The sequence below is a fragment of the Drosophila rhopaloa genome, unplaced genomic scaffold, assembly GCF_018152115.1.
Source record: "Drosophila rhopaloa isolate 14029-0021.01 unplaced genomic scaffold, ASM1815211v1 contig_178, whole genome shotgun sequence".
NCBI lineage: Eukaryota > Metazoa > Arthropoda > Insecta > Diptera > Drosophilidae > Drosophila > Drosophila rhopaloa.
This window is the reverse complement of record NW_025335059.1, coordinates 3,658,644-3,679,263: the sequence shown is the minus strand read 5'-3', so window position 1 is coordinate 3,679,263 and position 20,620 is coordinate 3,658,644. Positions and strand designations below refer to the sequence as shown.

At 40.6% G+C, this 20,620-nt stretch overlaps 1 protein-coding gene across 3 annotated transcripts; it reads left to right on the top strand.

Moving 5' to 3' along the window:
- The first annotated feature begins 676 nt into the window (after window positions 1–676).
- LOC108043382 lies at window positions 677–20,324 on the top strand. 3 transcript variants are annotated; one of them, XM_044459081.1, is made up of 11 exons: window positions 677–788; window positions 2,191–2,325; window positions 12,087–12,347; window positions 16,438–16,544; window positions 17,577–17,686; window positions 17,754–17,832; window positions 18,224–18,321; window positions 18,383–18,574; window positions 18,637–18,779; window positions 19,043–19,188; window positions 19,740–20,324. In XM_044459081.1, exons 2-11 carry the CDS (start codon window positions 2,254–2,256, stop codon window positions 19,852–19,854), a joined length of 1,323 nt encoding a protein of 440 aa, XP_044315016.1. In that variant the 5' UTR covers window positions 677–788; window positions 2,191–2,253; the 3' UTR covers window positions 19,855–20,324. The 3 variants fall into 3 exon arrangements, with proteins under 3 accessions (XP_044315016.1, XP_044315015.1, XP_016977565.1); XM_044459080.1 differs by having other exon boundaries at window positions 19,043–20,324; XM_017122076.2 differs by lacking the exon at window positions 677–788 and having other exon boundaries at window positions 12,087–12,332; window positions 19,043–20,324.
- The last annotated feature ends 296 nt before the right edge of the window (window positions 20,325–20,620 follow it).

Sequence of the window (20,620 nt, the reverse complement as noted above, 5' to 3'; positions counted from 1 at the left end):
AATACACTGAGTGAAAAAATATGACCCACTCTCTTATCAATTAAAGAAATCAGACCGTTTTAAATAATGATTTTTACAACTATTACATTAGAAATTGGAATTGATAATACATTTATGTGTTCAATTTACATATTCAAATCTAAATGCAAAAACATTTGTTTATTAAATATATTAATTTTTTGTAAAAACATAACATTTATGTAAACGTTTATAATGTTAATAGCGACTTTGATATTAATCAAATAATAAGTAATACAGCTTAAAATAATTGAACTAATTAAAAACCAATAAAGTTTGATTTCAGTTTTGTTTATGAATTTTTAAACTTTTTTTTTCTAAGTGATCTCTCCTCTAGATACCAACGCACATTGTAATATTTTTATCAGTCAGCGTGGTGAGATGATATAAATAGAGAGAGTAACTGGGCCAGAACTTGGAGAGCTGTTGCTTGCGCGCCAAAGCTGTAGCTTAAATTCTTTTTCGAGCGATGTGGCCACGCTTTCGTTGGCCAGAACCAGCAGGCAAAGCAATAATGGCCAAAACAAACGAAGATGTGGCCAAAAAGAGTAGCGAGGAAAAAGAGATAGAGAGAGTAAAACAAAACAAGCAGCGAAGCTGAAACAGCAAAGCTTGGCTTAGAGCAATTTCCGTCTCAGCGATTCAGTTGCCAACAAACTCTCGAGCCGTCAACGTGTCAACCGGAATATATCCGTCTAAATCCACTTGGACTTTGGTGTTTTACGCGTTTCAAAAGTTAGAATCAGCCTTGGTTTCCGTGCGGAGTGCAGGTAGCTGAGTAATAGCAAACAAAAACAACTTTTTCGAATAAATATACACATTTAATAAACGGCCCAAACAACAATAAGTAAACAATAAGCTGTTGCATAAAACTTGTTTTCACGTGTTGCTCACACGTCGCTCAGTTAGTAAAGAGCAAAAAATGTATAAACTTTGAAGTGAACAATAAACTAACTAAATAAATAATATTTAATGATGGAAAAATACAGCTGATTATAGCCAACTTCATGCAAATGGCCACACATCTAGTTAAAGTTTAAATTAGTATTTTTTTAGTGCCTGGAATTTGCGCGAAATTGCGAGCAATGTTCAGTTTTTCTGATTCTCTTTAAGAGAGCAACTCTTTGCTTACAAATTAATTCTCTTAACTTTTGCAGTTGTTGGTAGCTAAGTTTTTTGTTATTAACTAATAAATATGACTAATTTTTTTGCTAAAAGCTTTAGGCTGACTTGAGCATTGCACATTGCTGTCTCGCTGCATTTGAAAAATTTGTAATTAAAGAGTGAATTGAGAATACGTGTGTACTAAACGTGTGTGGGTGAGCCAAGCATTTCCGTTTTGGTTTGCTGTTAGAAAAGCTAAATAAATCACATAAACGGTCCGCTTATAACTTCTGCCCACAAAAAATATCAGCATAAGTAAAGCACATTATTTGTAGTTACATGTTAGACATTGATCTTAAAGTCCGTCCATAAATATTCAATATCTGGATCACTTTTGGCACAAATGTCACCTTTTTTTAGTAATTGCTTTGGCGTTTAAGTTTTGTGGACGCATTTTCAGCAAATGACGTAAGTCAGTCTGTTTTTTGTGGTCTTTGTGAAGTAAATAAATATTTTTTCAAGCAAACTCGTTTGCGGCATTTCAACTCATTGTTTCATTTGATTTGCGAAACCCTTTTCCGAGTAAACCCAACTTTGAAGTTTATTAGATGCGGTTCAATCGGGTCGGGGTCGAGTCGAAAACGAAATCGAAATACGTGAGAATCTGATGCGTTGGTTGAAAAGCTAATCAGATAAAAAATGGCATATTAAAAGATTAGAAAACCGATGTACTCGTGTCACGTTTGCGTACTTAAAATTTCATAGAAAGTTATGACCCCCAAAATCTGAAAATCATCTCAACCAGTTCAAGCAATGCAGCTGTTCAGATGAAAACGAGGCGATAAACCGCAAATATCTCAGGGAAGCTCAGCTTAGTTCAGCTCGGGTTAGCTTTTGTTCTCAGTAGTGGCTTTGAGTCATTGGTTGGATGAGTAATTTAGAAAGAAGGAAAGATAAAAAACCAAACCTATCAAATCAAATGCAGCTGCTACTTTACAACTGCGTGAGCTGCATGAAGACAATTGCACAATTGCTCAATTGGGTGATAAACGTTCCGGGTAATTGCAGCTGCCCAAAAGGATACAGTCCCGCGAACAAAGGAACAAACGAAAGACTTAGGAAGCGAACGCGATGACGACAGGCAAGAGGCCAGAAACCCAGGGCATTTGGCTCCTGCCCGTGCTGCTGCTGCTGGTTGGACAGGTAAGTGAAAGATAATTAGACCACTTTCTGGACATTTCACTTTTCATTTGCATACAATAATGTTCTGTGACGGCCATGAAAACGGGGTTAACTGCCGGCCCTACTTCCTCTCTTACTGCCCTCTACCATTTTCATGGCGTCTCGGGTCGGCTCCGTGGATTTTCCACGGCAATTTTCCAGGGCAGACAAATTAATGAACTTCACATTGACTGCAGCTGGGCCAGTTTATCAATAGCAATAGCAATAGCAATCGCCATTGCCATGACTCCACGGTCATAACTATAACTCTGCGGGCAGGCTTAGTGCTCCGATTCCCCGCCTACCCGCAGTCATACTCCAAATGTGCCACTGACCGATATCTTTACTTTTACCCAACTCTCCGCCCCCTCGGACCCTTCCTCTGAACCCCCTAAAAATTGGTCCATTGTTCGTGAACGCTTCAGGAATGCTTTTGGTTTTGGTTTCAGTTCTGATTTGGCTTGGTTCGATTTCAGTTTTCCTATGAAATGACACAAATCTATCATGGTGAGAGTTGCTAGGGCTTGGCATCAATCGAAATTAGTTCAAGTCTGGATTGGGTCGATCCGGGGGTTTTCTGCAGTTTTCACGACTGCTCCACAATTTCGTTTGTTGAAGCATACATTTTCCACAAGCTATTACTTTTCATAGCTCACCAATTATTCGTCATTTCACTGTAATTCAGTTTGTAAACATAAGATGGTTAAAATAGATTGATAGAGATTTGTGTTGTAAGTTTTCATTTGAAAAGGATATATACGATTAGTTTTAGACTCCAATCGATATTTAATAAGATGACAATCAATACAGATTAGAATATGTTGAAAAATGTGCGGAATGTGTAACTATAGTATTTTGTATAAAATGTATTTATGGTTAAAACAATTCAGTTACACTTAACTTTAAGCAATTGATAAATGAAGTGACTTAAATAGCAATAAAGTTATTGAACACCGTGTTAAACAGAGTTCATTCGTTTGTTTTCCGGATACTTTAAATACTTAATAAATATAAAAAGATAAGTACGAGTATCTTAAATTATCTTTCAATACATCAAGTTAAATACATTTCAATGAGTTCAATAACATTTTATTATCTAAACTTTGCGAATCATATTTTTTTCGGATTTTTCAACTACTTTTTAAATACCAGAAGTGATGTTCTTTTTATATTTGAATTTGTTTTTAATGAAATATGGACACTGACATTTTGGTTTTAAAAATTTGACAAGTTCCGCCCTTGTCGCTGCCCACTCCTCCTGCGAAACTGATAACGGGTATGTTGAACTATCCATCGAAGTCAGCGTTCGCTGGGGAATGACATCATGAAATGCCGGGCGCGGGGCGTGGGCGTCAAAATTCGCTCTCTGGGCTTGGCAAAAAGGCAATCGGCCTACAGCTCGATTCGGAAACTTCAAGTACTGAAATAACAGAGACTGCGCGGCCAAGTTAGTTGGCTTTTGGTTAATGCAAAACTCACAAAACCTTGAAGCATACGTAAAAGCAACGGCAAACAAAACGCAGTCTCTCAGGTAATTATCATCTCGTTGGCGATGATGAAGGCAATGATGATGATATAACTTTACCCATCGGCGCGTTCGGCCAAAAGTCAGACAGAAATACCCATGTAAACAACAACTTATGCGAAAGTAAGTCTCGCCGCATGTGTTCGTGTTGAGGGACGGTTAAAATTGAAACTTGGTTGGCTTACGGTACTCTGCCAGCCCGCTTTTCACACTCATTAAACAATAAATGAACTAGCGCCATTTTCGGCAGGTTTTCAGTTACCCAAAAGGTTGTTAACACAAAGCCCAGTGGCCGACCGATGTCAATTTGATTTTCTTTTCCTGCGATTAATATGCCCGACGTATAGTCGACTTGACATAGAGATTCCCAAAATTAGCCGACGGTTAACTCATTTTAATTGACGCCTTCTTTCGGTGCTAAATATTGACTTGCACATTAGCGGGTGCGTGTACTTGTTGTTTTTTGTCGTCGTTATTGCCATTGCCATGTTTTTGTTGTTACGGGCCATTAAAATCAGTTTCAATGTCAGCGCACACCAACAGAAATAAGCTGAATGCGAACGAAATATGCTAATTCTCGAAGCCATCCGATTCAATATGAATATATGGCAATCCATACGTAAATGTGTATATATCGAGCGAGTCTGTCCGTATTGCCATGTCGTCATGGCTTTGGCCTGCCAGCAACCATATAAGACAGCGAGAACGACACACCAACAACCACCAAGCGATTTACGTTTCTGTATGTGAAGTAAAAATTTAAAAAAATACCGAAAATAAAACCAAGACAACCAACAAGAATCCGGCGTATTTGGCCAAAAGTGACGCGTTGAATGCGACCACAGGTAGCTGGCGTTGCGGTTAAGGCATTCGGATTAAACAAACTTTGGAGTTAATTGCCCTTTCTTATGGGTAGAAGCCATGCAGGCTGAATGAAATTTAATCCCCACTAATTCAGAAAAGCTGCAGCCAAAGCAGACATTTCTCTAAATATTTGAAGTTTTTTTTACAATGACCATGAATCCTTTACAGAAAACCAAATATATTAGTGTTGTATTTTGTTAAATCTTTTAAAAAATCAATAAATTTTGAATAATCATTTTAAATTATAATCAATGACAACATCTGTCCATTATTAATGCCAAACCATATTAGCAAATATATCAAAAGCCAGGAATTGAAGCGCAATTGATGATAGGAAGTCTTGTGTGCTCTACAAAAACCAAAAACGACTTGAGGCGAACTCTTGCCTAGAGCAGAGAAACTTGAGCTACCCACTTGTTGTGCTCCCCTCCGAGGGTATCAAAATAAACCGCAAAGCCATTCTCGACTGACAAGCACGTGCTTCACAACGACTGCCAAAAGCCAATTGAAGTGCCCCACACAGGTCTTAGGACCCAGCCCCCCCGCCCCATGATTCTCTTTCTATATTCTCAACCCTACCTGAATTACTGTTGCGGTGGCAGCCGATGGCAATAAAAAATATAACTTTAATATGCGAATGAATGTACTCAAAAATATGATTCATTGTTTACTTGGACTTAGTCGCTTATATATTTTTCTTAGAACTTGAGATGAGCCAGCAGCGTCGACTGAGAACTTCTCGCGGCAGCTTAACAAAAGACTTAGACAACAAACTCGTTGATTGTCTTGGCCATTTCATTGAAATTCTTTTAGTTCTTATTTAGTTTTTGTTTCCTTTTTTACGAGCATAAGTGCTAACGGTTTGTGCCAGATACAGTTGGCTGGGAATGGTTTTATCAAATTGAGCAGGGATTTATTTTTTGTTTGCCGCTGATAACCGCAGAATGCCAATGCATATCGGGCCTGAAGCCTGGCCATTATGCTCCAATTAACAGAAAATATGACCAGCCCGAAGACCGCTGCATATTGACCACAAATGCCGGGTGCAATGAAGTGAACCTGGCACCCGTCTCCATAAACCGATCGCCACGCACTGGAGACCGGGGCAATTAGAAGAGCAACCAGTTTGGTCACTGCACGCAACGCCGGATCAGTCCAGCACTGGGTTAGTAGTATCGGTCCATGATGTCTGATGCCTGATGTCTGGCCCCCGGACAGGAAGCCGTTGCCATTGCCGTTCTCGATGGCCGCGACTGGACTGGGCCCATTAGATTGAGTGTGCGCAGTTAGATTCTATGCCTCTTTGGCCATAACTCTCGGGGAGCGCCAGAAGAACATGGCCAACGAAAATTGCATGTTTATGTCAACGCCAAAAGTGTGAGTGGTGTTGGTAAAAGCGGTGTGTTCTTTTATCAGTTTTTTTATTATTATGAAACGTATTAATAGATTAGGGAGGTACAAATAATAAAATAATAATAAAAAATAAAAAAACAAACAGAAGTTATCCGTTTCTAATTTTATATTTTTATTTCATAAATACAATATAACAAGTAAGATTGTAAACGGTTTAAATTTTAAAAGGTGATTTTATTTTCGTTGCCATAATTTTAAATTGCCTATACTATAAAGGTAATTTTTAGATATTGACCAAAATTGCTAGCATTACTACCGATCCAGTAACTAGTTCTGTGAGATCAAACCAATCCGCTTGGCATATCCGAGCCACTGAGTTGGCGCAATTTAACGCCACGTTGATCTCACAGTGCGAATTATTTTGCTCAATGTTGAGCGGGTCGGTGTAGCGTGAAATTCATTAAAATTTATGCAAAAGTGTTTGGCATATTGGGTCATCGGATCGGTGGTCGCCAGCCAGTGCGCTCAGTGCGGAGAAAGTTCTTTCTTTTGTTTGACTTAGGCTGACACGGCCTGCGGCTGGGCTAGCACATGTTCATTATTTGATTAACTTGCATTGTTCACCTGCAGGTCTGTTACTCTGCTGCTCTGTTTCTCTGCTTCTCTGCGTTCTCCAGTGCCTGTCAGTCGACAAAAACAATTTAGCAATTGTTTCTACCTTTGTTTTTGTGCTCCAGCTTCGGCCCCGAGGTAAAAGTAGGTTTTATTTGAAACTAATGGGAAAAACTATTCCCCAGTTCTGCTTTCGTAGTTGCTGCACTGTCGACTGTCATTTAGGCCCATGGCTTTCGGGTAATTTTCGTCTCAGTATGGGGCTGACTGTGCTTTCAAATTCTGTCCAAGATGATGCGCATGGAAAGTGCACATTTATGAAAATTGCAGACACACCGAGGGCTGTTTTTTGGTTCGGCTGCTGGGAACGACTTTTTCAGAATGGCTTTTTCGTGCGGCCAAACTTTTGACAGCAATTAAGGCGATGGTCAAAGAAAGTGTGACAACTTTGAAGCCAACTCAAAATCACGATAAGCGATTGTTTCAATCAAGCAAGTGATTACTAATGGGTAAACTCTTCTTAAAATGTGAAATGAAAGTTTGGAATAGATATTTTTTTTAAAGAAATTCTAAAGTCAAAATGGCAACCTTTTATTTTATAAATACAGTGTGATTCGACTTTTCGGAATAAGTGCTGACTCTGATTCTTACTTTCAAGAAAAACTGCAAGCAAAATAACTACTAGCTTGATAGAGTTTAAAAAGTCGTCTTATTAGCCAGACCTTGAAAATCATAATGGGCAATTGTTATAGTCAAGGGAAAAATTAATTTTTAATGAAAATACATCCAAGTTATACTCCAATTTAAAACAAAAACCAAATGCATTTGGTAAAGTACGATAATTAGAACTTGTGTCTTCAAAATGGAGGTCAGCCTCAAAAATCATAAAAGGGCCTCAAAAAGCGATGAGTATAAGAAAACTTGAAATTAATGGAGATGCACTTAAATGTAACCAATTTTCAAAACACAGCTTGGGCTTAAATGTTACCCATTGTAAATTTAGAGCTGAATGCATTTGCTGGGAAAATGATTAGAACTTTCGGCCGAGTGATCTTCCTTTTGTTGGCCGCCAAATGGAGGCTAATTCAATTAAAGAAAACTTTCAAAACATGGCCAACCCTTGTAAGCCCCAAGAATGGAAAGTACTTAGCATAATTTCCCAGCTGGTCAGAGCGAAACTCATTAAAACAAGACATTGGCTTAGGCTACTGGTGATGTTGTCTGTTGCTTGGATTTCTCGGACATCGAAAAATAAGCAACATAAATAACCAGCAGAGAACACCGTTTGGAATGTTGTTCGGCGATATTTTGAAGAACTTACAAAGCCATTTTTCTATTGATGGCCTTTCAGCAGGGCCCTAACAAAAGGCCAGACATATGATTTAAGCGGAACGAGGGGAGGGAGGGGATGGGCGGCGAACAAGTGCTTATTATTATATTAGTGGTACGACAGCGTTTCATTATGGGCCGCACAATTGACCCACCGAGCGGTGGAAGGGTCGCCGCAGAACGTGCAGACCCGCTGACAGAGTCGAAAGGTGGGGCCAGCAGGTAACCAGTAAGAAACCATCGACGTGCCATGGAATTAGCGCGTCAGAACATCAATGGAGGAGCGCGCCGGCAATTGAAATTTAATTGAAGCCGCGGCGACATTAATTGCCCATGGCTTTTCTTCCTCCATCGTGGTTGTTTATCTGTGAACCCTATGGCCAGATAGATAAAACCGTTGGAGAAAACCCTTTCAGCTGTCACTCGGCTGGCCGTTTTGCATTATATAATCAGGCAAAGCTCGGAACGGGTTTCGTTTTCCTGGCGATGTCAGCTTCATTAAGCTTTTTGGCCAGGTCCGGTCGCAGCTGAAGCTCTGGCCAAAAAGCCAAAGAGCCGCACATAAATACGCTCCCATCTGGCGGTACTGTAATGCGAGTTAAACGGCAATTTATGCGCTGCCAGCGAAAATACCGTGACAATTTGCAATCAGCGGCAGCAGTCGGGCTCAAGCGATGGAGCTGGACTCTTGGCCATTTCCCATCCGAAACTCGGCTTAGTCCGTTTGCGAGGCTTGGCCCGGCCTTATGTTATAATTTACTTCGAGCCGAGCTTTATTGCCCGAGCGCCACATAGCGGAAATTCAAATGCACGCGAAATATGTTTAAAGCGACTCCCCACCTTTTGTTATGCACGAGTTTTGTTTTCGCTTCTAAGCCGAACTTGCTGCACATGTTTTTTTTTGTTTTTTTTGAACTCCCAGCGATCGCAATATGTTTGGCAATCTATTTTGGCCAACTATGCGCAGCTGCACTTATGCTATGGCTATGACTCTGGCGATTGTATCGCCCGACTAAAATCCCAATAAAAAAAAATAATAACAAAAACAAAGCGGGCTCTTGCGAAATATTTAAGTTAAGAAAACACACCCAGCCAGACGGGTGCCAACGTAAATTGAGTGGAATTACTTGTGCACATAAATCACAATCACATTTAATTGCCCAGCAGAAGAGGTGATCAAGTTTTAGGCCTTAAATTCGACATAAGAATTGAATCTGTCCGAGAAAGTCACTTTGGCACTATTCTTCTTTAAGTAAACAGTGATGGGAAAGTTACTTACTACCATGGCGAAAAGGAAGTTTTTAGGTTAGCTAGAAGATAAACCATTTTAGCAGTTCTAATCACATGCTTAAATATTTTTAAATAATTGGAAAATTAAATGTGTAAGCAATTTCCTTTAATTACCTACCTATAAAACTTAATCTTTTAATGGATTCCAATTTTTGTTAACTATTTTTTGGAGTCACTCTAATTTCTTGGAAACTGTACATTTATTTGAAGTAAGAAAGGATTTCAATATATGCTGTGCATTTAAAGTTGATAAAATAAAATGTAAGCCTTTTATTTATTATTCAAAACGAATTTATAGGTATAGATTTGTATACCTTCCCAATTTTGTCTGTACCAAGCATTTTATTATGCTTTTGCAAAGATATAACCTAAATAGCATCCATTTGTCTGTAAGGCCATAAATACTTTTTTTGGTTTTATGACAAAGCAGCATCTATGGATCCATTAAATCGCCAGCTTCGACAGCTCCAACTTGTTTTCCCGACTTGCAGGGCATTTCCCGGGCGGTCTTTTAACCGCCCCAGACAGAACCTCATTTTTCACTTCAACTCTTGCGGTTTTGTCATTCTTAAACAGATAATTGCCCAGGCTTAATAAAACGAACATGACGGCCTTCCTGTACTAATTGCCCACGTCACTTGGCTTAATAGCTAAGCTGCTTAAATGCGGTGGGGCGAACAGTTTTGGTTTATGGCCTGACCCCTTGCAGCCATATAAATCACCTCCATCTAGGGGCTCCACTTAATGATCCTGGGCGAGTCTCCCGATACTTGGTTCTCCATTTCTACAGCTCAAGCTCCAGCTGCGTTTCGATTTTGCGATACGAATTTGCATGAGATCGGTGGGTCGGAAAGGAAAAGGAATTTGTGAGAAATCACTCCACCGTAGTGTCCTGCGGGGAAAATCCATCAAGCCGAATGCCGCCGCGGCTCACTGCCTCATTGGCCATGGCGTGACTGGCAGCGCAAGTGTCTAATTGTATTTGGGTTTGCATTTTGTTTGTTGCCCCGACCACAATCAGAGCGTGTTGCATAATACAATAGTCAGCCGAATGCTGTACTTTTGGCTAGCTATTTTAACAAGCCGCCGCCACACTCGAAACGATAGTGAAACGAGCATGCAAAAACTATTTTAATTGACTGCCTTTGCCGCCGTTGTCGTTGCCGTTGCAGTTGGCGAGAAAAACAAAAAATGCAAAAATCCATGCAAAACAATTGCCTTTTCGCCGAGCGACAAATTGTCATGGGAGTTGCTGGAGTTGCTCGAGGGACCCACTCATGTGACCCTCGCGGCGCATTGAACTCCCGATCGGTGGAGATGGGGGATGTGGATGTGCCGCCATCGCATTGCCATTGTCTCTGCTTTTTTTGGATTACTCGCAAAGTGGCCGGCGCATTGAGATACAATAAATTGCTGATGGCATGCAAAGTGGATGTTCTAGTTGCCATAGAAAGTGGCACACTGGCCAACATGTTTTTGGCACTGGCACTGACTGCGGCTCTGTTGTCAGCCGACGGAACTGGGTCACCCGGCTGCATTTCACCTGACGCACAGAAGCTGCTCGGCGGGCATAGGATCGAGTGGAAAATTAATTGCTTCCATGACTGCACAAAATTTCATATTTTTTGGCACGCCAAAGGGCGGCTGCTGCGGCCTTTCGAAAGTAAATATAAATCACAGGCCTTTCTTTCGCCTTGGACAGAAAAAAGGGGGACAGGCTACATCGGGGAATCCGAATCCGAGTCACCTCGACTTGTACTAAGCGCCCGAGGGCCGGCGAAACGTGAACCCAGTTGGACCATTGGACCACAAAGGCGGCGTCTGGGCGATTGTCATGACATGGCTTACTTAACTTTGGAGTGGCTTATCTAGCGCCTACACTTGAAAAACTATTGGTTTCCTTAATTTCCGACAATTTCTGTTTTTAGAGCTGATACAGAAACCATAATTGTGTAAAAAGCTGCTTTAGCAGACTAGTTTTCTTACTAGCAAACCAGTTCGTGTCTTAAGTCTTTCGTTTTGTCCCCTTCCGCTTGACAAATGGAAAATAATATTGTCAGACATTGACTTTTATATGCAAATTAAGAACGTTAAGCAATCAATTGCAGGCCGAAATGTTAAATAAACATTTTATATCAGATAGCTGTTACTAGATTTTTTCGCCAAGTCATATCCAATTAACTATGTATTCTCAACCCTCCGAAATGAAATCATTATCGGCCAATATTTCTAACACGTTTCCAAGAATTTTTTCTGTTTTAGCTATTGTGTTTTTCTCGTGTACCCACTCCATTCCTTCGACTGCCATTCCCTAACGTTCTGTGACTCTAAAGCTGGAGCACAAATTCAATTATCACGACGGAGCGACAGCAGCCCAAGTCGAGCACGCCAATAAATTATCTTAGAGCCAAATGCCTTTGACAGTGCGCCCGGCTGTAAGCTGTAAGCTGTAAACTGACCCAAAACGTGCAGAACTTTGGCAGCTGTGTTGGCCGAAAAGTTCTGGCCAATCTCCGGGTCCGGGTGCGCTGCCTTTGCTTTTGCCTTCTTGCAATTAATTGCGACTACGGCTGACTCTTTGGCTTACCCGTTTAAAATTAATTTGAATTTTCCTCTTTGGCTGCTGTTTCCACTGTGTTTGTCCAATGAGTTGGCATTAATCTGCCGGCCATGTCAGTGCGTTAGTTCCCAGGGTCCAGAAATCGGGTCAAAGTTATTAACCGTAGATGGTCTAACGCTTTTCGCATTTCTTATTTCGTATTCATTGCAGGTCACCACACAGGAACCGGCGGCAGCTCCCTCCGAATTCGCTCCCCATGTGACGGCCACTTGCAAGGCGGGCACGATGAACATCAAGGTGAAGATGAGCTCCGGATACACGGGCGCCGTCCACGTGAGGGAGTACCGCACTCCGGGATGCATGGCCATGGGCGACGGGAGCGACTCCGTGGCCTTCAGCCTCAATCTGTGGGCCAAGCAGGGCGCCAGCGACTACTGCGGCATCCTGGTCAGCAACGTGAGTGGAAGCAATGTAAGCATAACCCTTTTGCGCTTTTCTAACCAAATTAATCACTAAACCATGCACAACTTGACGTTGGAATGGGAGAAAACTTATGAAATGAAAGACATTTAAGAGTTAAAAATTATACCAATTTATTTTTACCCACAAAAAGTAGTATAAAATAAAACTTTGGGTAATTCAACATTTCTAATTAGAAAGAATAATTAATAGGTCACAAAATACTCGTAAATAAAGTTCAAAGTTCGTGTGAACCTGTAAATTGCACATAAAAAGAAAATATGTTCTATAGTCTGAGAACATTAAAGAAATTTCTGATGATAACATACAATTAGAGAATTTAATTGAGTGCGAAATTACATAAGACAAAGGCTTAAAGATAACTTTGGCAGACCAGCTTTAACCGCAATTTCTACCCAGTTACTCACGCAGCCAGCAAGTTCGTGTCTTAAGTCTTTCGTTTACCACCTTCCGTTTGACATGTGTATGGTAAATTAATTTTGTCAGCCAGCGAATATAATTTGCAAATTACCACCAAAATTCAGGCCGAAAAGGCCACCAACTGTGAACTGTGAGGCAATCTTTGGGCAGCTGGAAAACTGCCGATCCGAGACAGCAGACTGCCAGCTACTATGGTGTTCAGCCTCAATGAGAGGCCATAGACTGGGGGACTAGAGACCTGATGCCAGAGTCTGAGACCTTGTCTGGCTAAAAAGGGCACGCATGCGCATAAATTTGAGACCGCCTATCGGCCGTGTACTTGACTCAAGACTTGGCCCCAAATCAACGCAAATCAGCAAAGACGATGGTCGTCGCCTGGCCGTCGACGTTCGGGCAGTCAGTCTATATAGTAACGATGGCAATAAAAATCAAGTTTAATCCTACGTGCATCACAGGCGTTGACAGGCCGCGACTGCAATTCCGTGTGGGTCTCGGTCCGGCTTTTCCGCTTGTACACGCACTCGAACAATGCCAGACAAAGGCAAATCGCATTAGCCATAGTCATCCCGTGCAGATACCCCTGTGGCCCAGTGCATTGCGCTGAAATGCAAATTATCCATAGGGCTGGCTGACAGATGCTTATAAGTACAAGCACATACAACATTATTAATTGCAATGTCAAATCCCACCGACCGCACCCTGTATTCCAATTTCTTCCCCCGATCTCTTTCCCTTGAAATAATACTACAGCTGGGGCAGATTCGCAGCTTCAAGGCCCACCTTCCTTTCGGGATGCGAACAAAAAAAGGGGAGGTCCCCCATAAAATTAAATCACGCTTATCGCAACTTCGGCTTGAATTTTATTTTTATGTGCTTACAAACACGCATATAGCTGCTGCTTATGTATCAAGTTGTACAGTAAGCAATGGAAAAATGGGAAACAATATTTACATTCAATAAAAAAGTAATATTAAATCAAACGAAGTTATTAGTATAAGCATTACATATATTTTTCAATATAAAGTTACCAATTCAAATATAAATATAAAATTATAAGAATTTTAAATTGTTTAATTTTGCCTTAGTCATTTGCTTGCTTTTCAATTAGAAACATTCTTTAACTTTTAAAATCCAAAATAGATTTGTATATTTATTCCTAAATAAAATAAACTAAAGTTAGTTCAGGGAAAATAAGATACCACGCCATTGCAACAAGTTCTATTAGCATGAAAAATCTCTTTCTGTTTCCATGCTTTAAGGACTTTTGAAGTGTTGATGAGTACACGCACTCGACCACTTACTGTACCTTAATGTTTTCTGGCTGTTCTGGCTGGGAGTGCCTTGGCAGTTTGCGCCGGCGTCTAGTTTCAGCCTCAGACGGCGGATTTCACATGCCCAGACACGGCTTTCCACGCTTCGACTTTGACAGCATTCCAAGCCGTTGTTGTGGATGTGATGTGGATGTGGATGTTGGATCCGATGTTGCTATTGTTGTGCCGGCTGTGTGGAATTTGTGTCAAAAGAATGTTTTTTGTGCGGCGGCAATTTCGATTCTATTTCTTGGCAAATATTTTCGAGCGGCTTTAATTGCTGGGCGAAATGCCTTCGAAATGCCTTCAACTGACCTTGGCAGATTGCAGTTGGCCACTTTCGCCCTCGCCTCCTTGCCTCTATAGTGCCTATCTTTAAATCTGCTCCAGCCAAGCTGGCAGAGCATGAAATTGCCGCTGACAATGGCCAAGACGCCCAACAATTTTTACATAAAGTTCAAGACGGCATTGTGGCTGTCGTACTTGAACTTATTTCTTATTACGGCCACTATTATTGTTATTATTTCTATTTTCGCTGCTGCGCGAGTGGGCTGCCCCGCCGAGATTGTTTGCCATTATTTGATGATGGCAGTAAGTTCTTTGTCTAGCACCATTATATACATTTAAATGTTAATTGCGAATGCAATAACCAAAGCCTGTAGGCAGGGGCCGCAAGACAATTTGCCATCGGGTAATTTCAACACATTTAGACGGTTAATGGGAGTCGCTCATAGAGCGTATGGGGAATCAACTTTGCCATTTTCTTGGCTTTTGATAATAACCAACCCGATAATGAGCTCATCCGCCGTGGCATGCAACTGCGTGATGCATGAGTTGGCCAACGGATTGTGACATCACTGGTTGGCCAACGCGTTCCCCACCAATGGAGAATAGCTCTCCGCACGTCCAAGGTATTTATGACTGTTCCGATACGTTGTGTTTACTCGCTAACCGCTTTAACTAGCCACTGACCAAACTCTAATCAAGCCAACCCATTCATCAAAACCATAATACCCTCGTCTGTGGAGGCGTACGATTAAACCAATAACAGCGAGATATATTAAAAATATAAAAACCATTTACTCACCCAAGTATTTACTCACATTCATTGACACTTATTTACTGGGCGATGCAAACTGGTTTGACTGCCAGCTGGTGTAATAGCAATGTAAGCCACACAGAAGTGACAAAGAAACTTGTACTTTTTGTACGTCTTTTTATGGAAAGCTGTTGCGGGTCAAGGACGGGGCTATAATATCGAAAAAAAAAAATTACAAATAAGCTCAGTAGTCAAGTCTTAGCCAACAGTTAGAGCAATTACTGCGGAAAATCTTGGCCAGCCGAGCGCAGAGATTCTTGGAACTGTTGCCCATCTGCAGTCACATACCGCTGCACAACCCAGCTGCAGATGATATTCAAAATGATTCTAAAATAATTACCGAAAACCATGATAGCCCGACTTGAGCATGGGCATATTTAAGCGGATAACAGTGAGCAATCAGAGTCAAGGGGAAAACGCTAAGGAGAAAATAAACAACTGGAAAATGCGTCACACTCGGCGGCATTTTGCATTTCCTCGTTGTGCGATTGCATCATGTGACAATTAACATGCCGCAAGTGCAAGTTGCAGGCATAGTCGCGGGGTAGCCACTTACAGTCAAAGAAATTAGTGAAAGAAATATGCTAGATATTCAAAAGAATAGATTATTTAAAAAATGGTTTTGAGTAACTGGTTGAGTAAGCTATTTGGCATTATTTATGATCTTCGGAAGCTTTTACTTGATAATTTTATAGAGTAAAAAAGATAATCCTGCCAAAAGAACTTGCACATTTTAAGGGCAGTTTCATAAAGGGCAGAACAAACTCTTCAAGTATTTTTAAACATCTTTCCACATTTGACAAAATTATAAGTTTTACAGCTCAGTTTAGGAGAGCTTATCTCTGTGTAAAGCAACAGTTAAATGCAATTTGCTTAATTTATTAAATGAAAAAAGTTAATTTAAAAAGCAGGGTTAAGTTAAGTTAAAAGTTCTTTAGATATGAAAAACTCAAAACTCTAAATTACCTAGAAGTTCTGAGCTGAACAATATTTTAAGCTTAGAATATATTTTGCCGAGTGCGGATAGTTGCCTGCGGTCTTGTACTCCTGTTTTATGTGCGAAGCCTGAGCGGGCTAAGCATAAATTGGGACCTAACTCGGCTTTGCCAACCAATCAACATTAATGTCATGGGCATAAACTTTTAATAACCGGCAATTAAATGTACTTTCCCCCTGTCCAACCATCTCTCGATTCCCGATTCCCGATGCCCGATGTCCGATGTCTGATGCCCGATGACCAAATCCCCCGCAGCGCACCGAGGAGCGTTCCATCCAGCTGGCCGTGCGTGTGCACAAGACCCTGGAATTGGCGGACGATAAGTTTTATGTGATTACCTGTGGCAAATCGGGCTATGCGCGGTAAGTCGGCGAATGCTTAACCTGTCTAGACAATTGCACTTAAGTTCTATTTCGGCTCCAATTTGCTCCGTGTGTGCTGTAATTTTTGGTCAAGCTTCCGTCAGTCCAAAGTGCTGGCCAATTTCCAGAGACTCGGCGGCGGCTCACAACAAATGAAATCAAAGAGCAAATTGTGCTGACCATGGATGGATTTCGATTTGGATTTGGTATTCGATTTGGATGCAGGCGCGTAGGTGTTGCTCTTAACCGACCATTTGCCATTGTTCGCATTTCTTTCTGCCATTGTGGAATTAGAACTCAAGGCCATTGAGCTTTGGGCCACTATCCCTCGATTCTTTCACTCAATCACCTTTTTTGTGCGGGCAAAAAAGAAAGAAAAGTGAGAGAATAATTCCCAAAAAGGCAGAATAATCAACAAATTTATAGTGCTTACTGGGCAGCAGTTCAATTAACGGTAAACTTCTTGAGGGGCCCGATAATCATCTTGAGGTGAACGAAAAACAATTTAATTTACCTTCTCGCCTCGCGGCTCATTTGCATAATGCCAATGACTCTGCTCGACTGCGACTTACGCAAGTCTTTCTCAGCTAAATCCCCATTGGGCTGCTGCTAATACAAAAACCTCGGATGGGAAATAAAAATGGCATTAAAAACGGTTTTCCAAAACGTTTCGCTCTGTTAAGCCCCGGAAAAAAGCAAAGAAATTGCTAACAGAATTTGTGTGGTAAACGCAAACATTAAAATCGTGCTTGTCCATGTACAAGGCGAACAACAAATAGTTTTAGACGTGTTCACATATTTGTATCGCTGCTTATGTGGCCCACAAAGTAACTGTCTATAGCGCAATGACCGGCAATTGCAATTGCATAATTGCAGAACAAGCAATTGCAGCTTCGCCCAAAGCTTTTGGGTCTATTGGCCATGTTTTTAATTAGCCCCTGCCACACGGAGTAATTACACAGTCGTCCAGCGCTATTCCCCCATATTATAAGCCCATAATATAAACCCTCTTCCCACAACCTCTCTCCCCAGCGATGACAATGCCCATGTGGTGCTCAAGTTCCTGGAGAACGATCACCGAGTGCGTGAGACGGTCTACGGGCACGAGTACAAGATCCGCGCCGAGTTCTCCAAGCCAAACGGTGGGTAGTCGTAGTCCCGGCCCCTGGGCGCTGTTTTAACGCTCTGCTCTTGATTTACCATCACCAGATACCTATGGCCTGCGTGTGGGCAACTGCTTCGCCTTTGACAAGAAGAACAGGACCCAAAAGCTCACCGACGACAGCGGGTAAGTCAATTTTCACTTAATATACATCTAGAAAAAAGAAACCTAAAAAAAACCAACTAAGCGGAGGAGTTTTTCAATTTATTTAGTATTATTAAATAAATTTTTTATAGATTTTATAAAAAGATTGCATATTGATTAGAATACTTAAAATAAATTTCTTGTAAACAACTTGCTAAATTGGGACTCACACTATTTTTAAATAGGTATAAATTATCTTAAAATACATATGTATATCCACGAATTAGTAAATCAATCCGTTTTATTTTAATGGTTTTGATTTTTAATAGGGAAACTACAATATAGATTTACTATTATGGTGTATTATTATTAATACTTTATTTTTCCCAGTGAGAAGACATTCTTTACTTATAATTTCTGTTTTTCCCCAAAGCTGCCCCTATGATTCGAAGATTATCAGTCGTTTTGTGCCCACAGCAGATGGACGAGCTGCCGAAGCGGTGCTCTCCTCGATGTTCAAGTTCCCCGAGGGTAGGACATGGAATTTTCACCTGAGACCCCCTGATTCTAACTTTCCCTTGAACACTTTCAGGATCGGAGGTGCATCTGCAGTGCGATGTGATCCAGTGCTATGGTCGCTGTGTGGAGATCGATGACTGCAACGATGTGGCACTGGCTGGTTTCGGCAAGGGCACCAATGGACCGCGGAAATTCGGGCCAAATGAGGAGGGTTCCAGTCTGGCTGGAACCACGGTCTTTGTGCTCGATCCCGCCGAGGCTAGATGTGAGTTAAGCCGCTGAAATAAGTGGCTTATTTATGGTATTTATATTATTGTATCCCTGTAGTAATCTCGGGCAATTGCGAGGATGGCATCCGACCCAGTTGGCTGCTGTGGCTGACCATCACCCTGGGCGTACTATTCCTGATCATGCTGCTGATGAACATCTTCCTTTGCACGGCCATGAGCTGCAGTTGTGCTAATACAGAGGTAATAAATCTGACTTTTTTCGTTGCACAGAGAAAAATCAGAATTAGAGAAAGTTTTTGAATAAGCTTAAATAAGCTAGAATCAATATTTTTCTTTTATAAATCTTTAAATCTGTTAAAGTAATGTTCTATTTATTTTGCTTCTATATTAAGTATACATTATATCTGTAAAAACCAGATAAAAATGTGGTAAATATTTTTCTGTGTACAACGTCATAAGGATCTTTTGTTTTCCATAAATCTCACCCAATCGAACACTTGCAGATTATCGAGAAGGAGCCATCGATCATCGAGGAGTACGATCCGTACCGCAGTTGGCATGGCAGTCAGTATGGATCCCGTTACTCGCTGCACGGCAGGGATGCCCACAAGGGCTACACCAGCGGTGGCTCCACGATACACTCAAATAGGTCTGATAGATATTAAGCTGCCTCCACAAAATAAAAAAAACAAAATCAAACAAACAGAAGACACACACAACACACCTCTATTCTACACTGTTAAATGCATCTGCTCTGCTCTCGCAAATTATTTTCTGGTTGCTGTGGAGCCACACACACACAATACAAAAACAAAACAAAAGCATGCCAACAAAATATCTTGTATCTGCATATCTCTATGTATCGTATGTATCTCCTGTGCCCGCCCTGCTGGACAGCAAAAAATTATTACCACACAACAGATCATAAAAACAGAAAAATCAAAAACATAGAATGAAAAACCATTTCGTGCCTAGTATTGCAACTGTAATTAACCGATAGTAATTTGCATTTGTCTACCGGTAATAACTAACTCTCTTTACCTAACTCTCCACCCCTCCATAAAAAAGACAATCGGATAACTAACTGCCAATTTGAAAGAATTGCTAACTAATATGTCTTGATGACTTTCCTTGACCCCCTACTTTCTGCAATTTGAAATGTATTGTATTAAATCCAAATTTATCCAACGTACTTCGAAGGTCGATGCCAATCGATAATGATAACGATTATGCAATTGTGCATTCGCGTCCAGGCTCTAGACATTCCACGTTACACGGACAGCGCGCCCATCGGGGACCGCCCAGTAATATATGATCATGTGTCAGAATCAGATCCCAATCGATAAGAACGCGACAATAAAGAACACTAATTCTGTAAGCTAGCCTAAGTATTTCCCATCTCGAACTTGAGTCTCAAATGTACATAACTAAGTGAATATGCTCGCCCTGCAAGTTTTCCAAATTTCTCCAAAAACTATCGTAGTGACGATGCCGCTGTAAAATACTAAACTAAACGTACTAAAGTTCTCTTTGCCTAATTTTAATTCAACCATTTAACATAAGTCATTAGTCTGTCATAAGTGCGAACGAATGTGTATTAGTAAAATGTTTCAACTACTTGTATAAAAAAACAAATGCAGGCCAACAAAATTAATTTAAAATATAAAAACTACAGTATAGTCTAAAATGTTAAGAAACAAACATTTGGCAAATGCGTTAAACGTACGAATTGTAATTAATTTAAATTGTAATCGATTAATTTAATAAAAACTAAAAGGAAACATAGTATTTTATTTTTAATTTGACTGGGCTTTACATAGATAACTATTCCGCAGAGATTTCTGTTTGATATATACTTACAACCATATTTTGAATTTAAAAAATTTAATTCCTTTAAATAGGATATCTAAAAAAAATATTGCTAAATGGAGTTAAATCCCTAAAAAACTATTATGGCAGTCCCTGATGAAATAAAGTGCAACTCATATAACACGAAAGCCTAAAAGTATGCAATATTTTTTGAAAGTTCACTTACATGTGAGGTTTAAACGGAAATGTGTTAAGCTAGGCGCCCACATATG

Bases quoted from the DNA above. Each gene is read 5' to 3' on its own strand.
- LOC108043382 (XM_044459081.1), top strand. From the start codon at position 2,254: ATGACGACAGGCAAGAGGCCAGAAACCCAGGGCATTTGGCTCCTGCCC. The intron at 17,833-18,223 runs GTAAGTCAATTT...TTTTCCCCAAAG, and splicing joins AAGCTCACCGACGACAGCGG to CTGCCCCTATGATTCGAAGA. The intron at 18,575-18,636 runs GTGAGTTAAGCC...GTATCCCTGTAG, and splicing joins CGATCCCGCCGAGGCTAGAT to TAATCTCGGGCAATTGCGAG.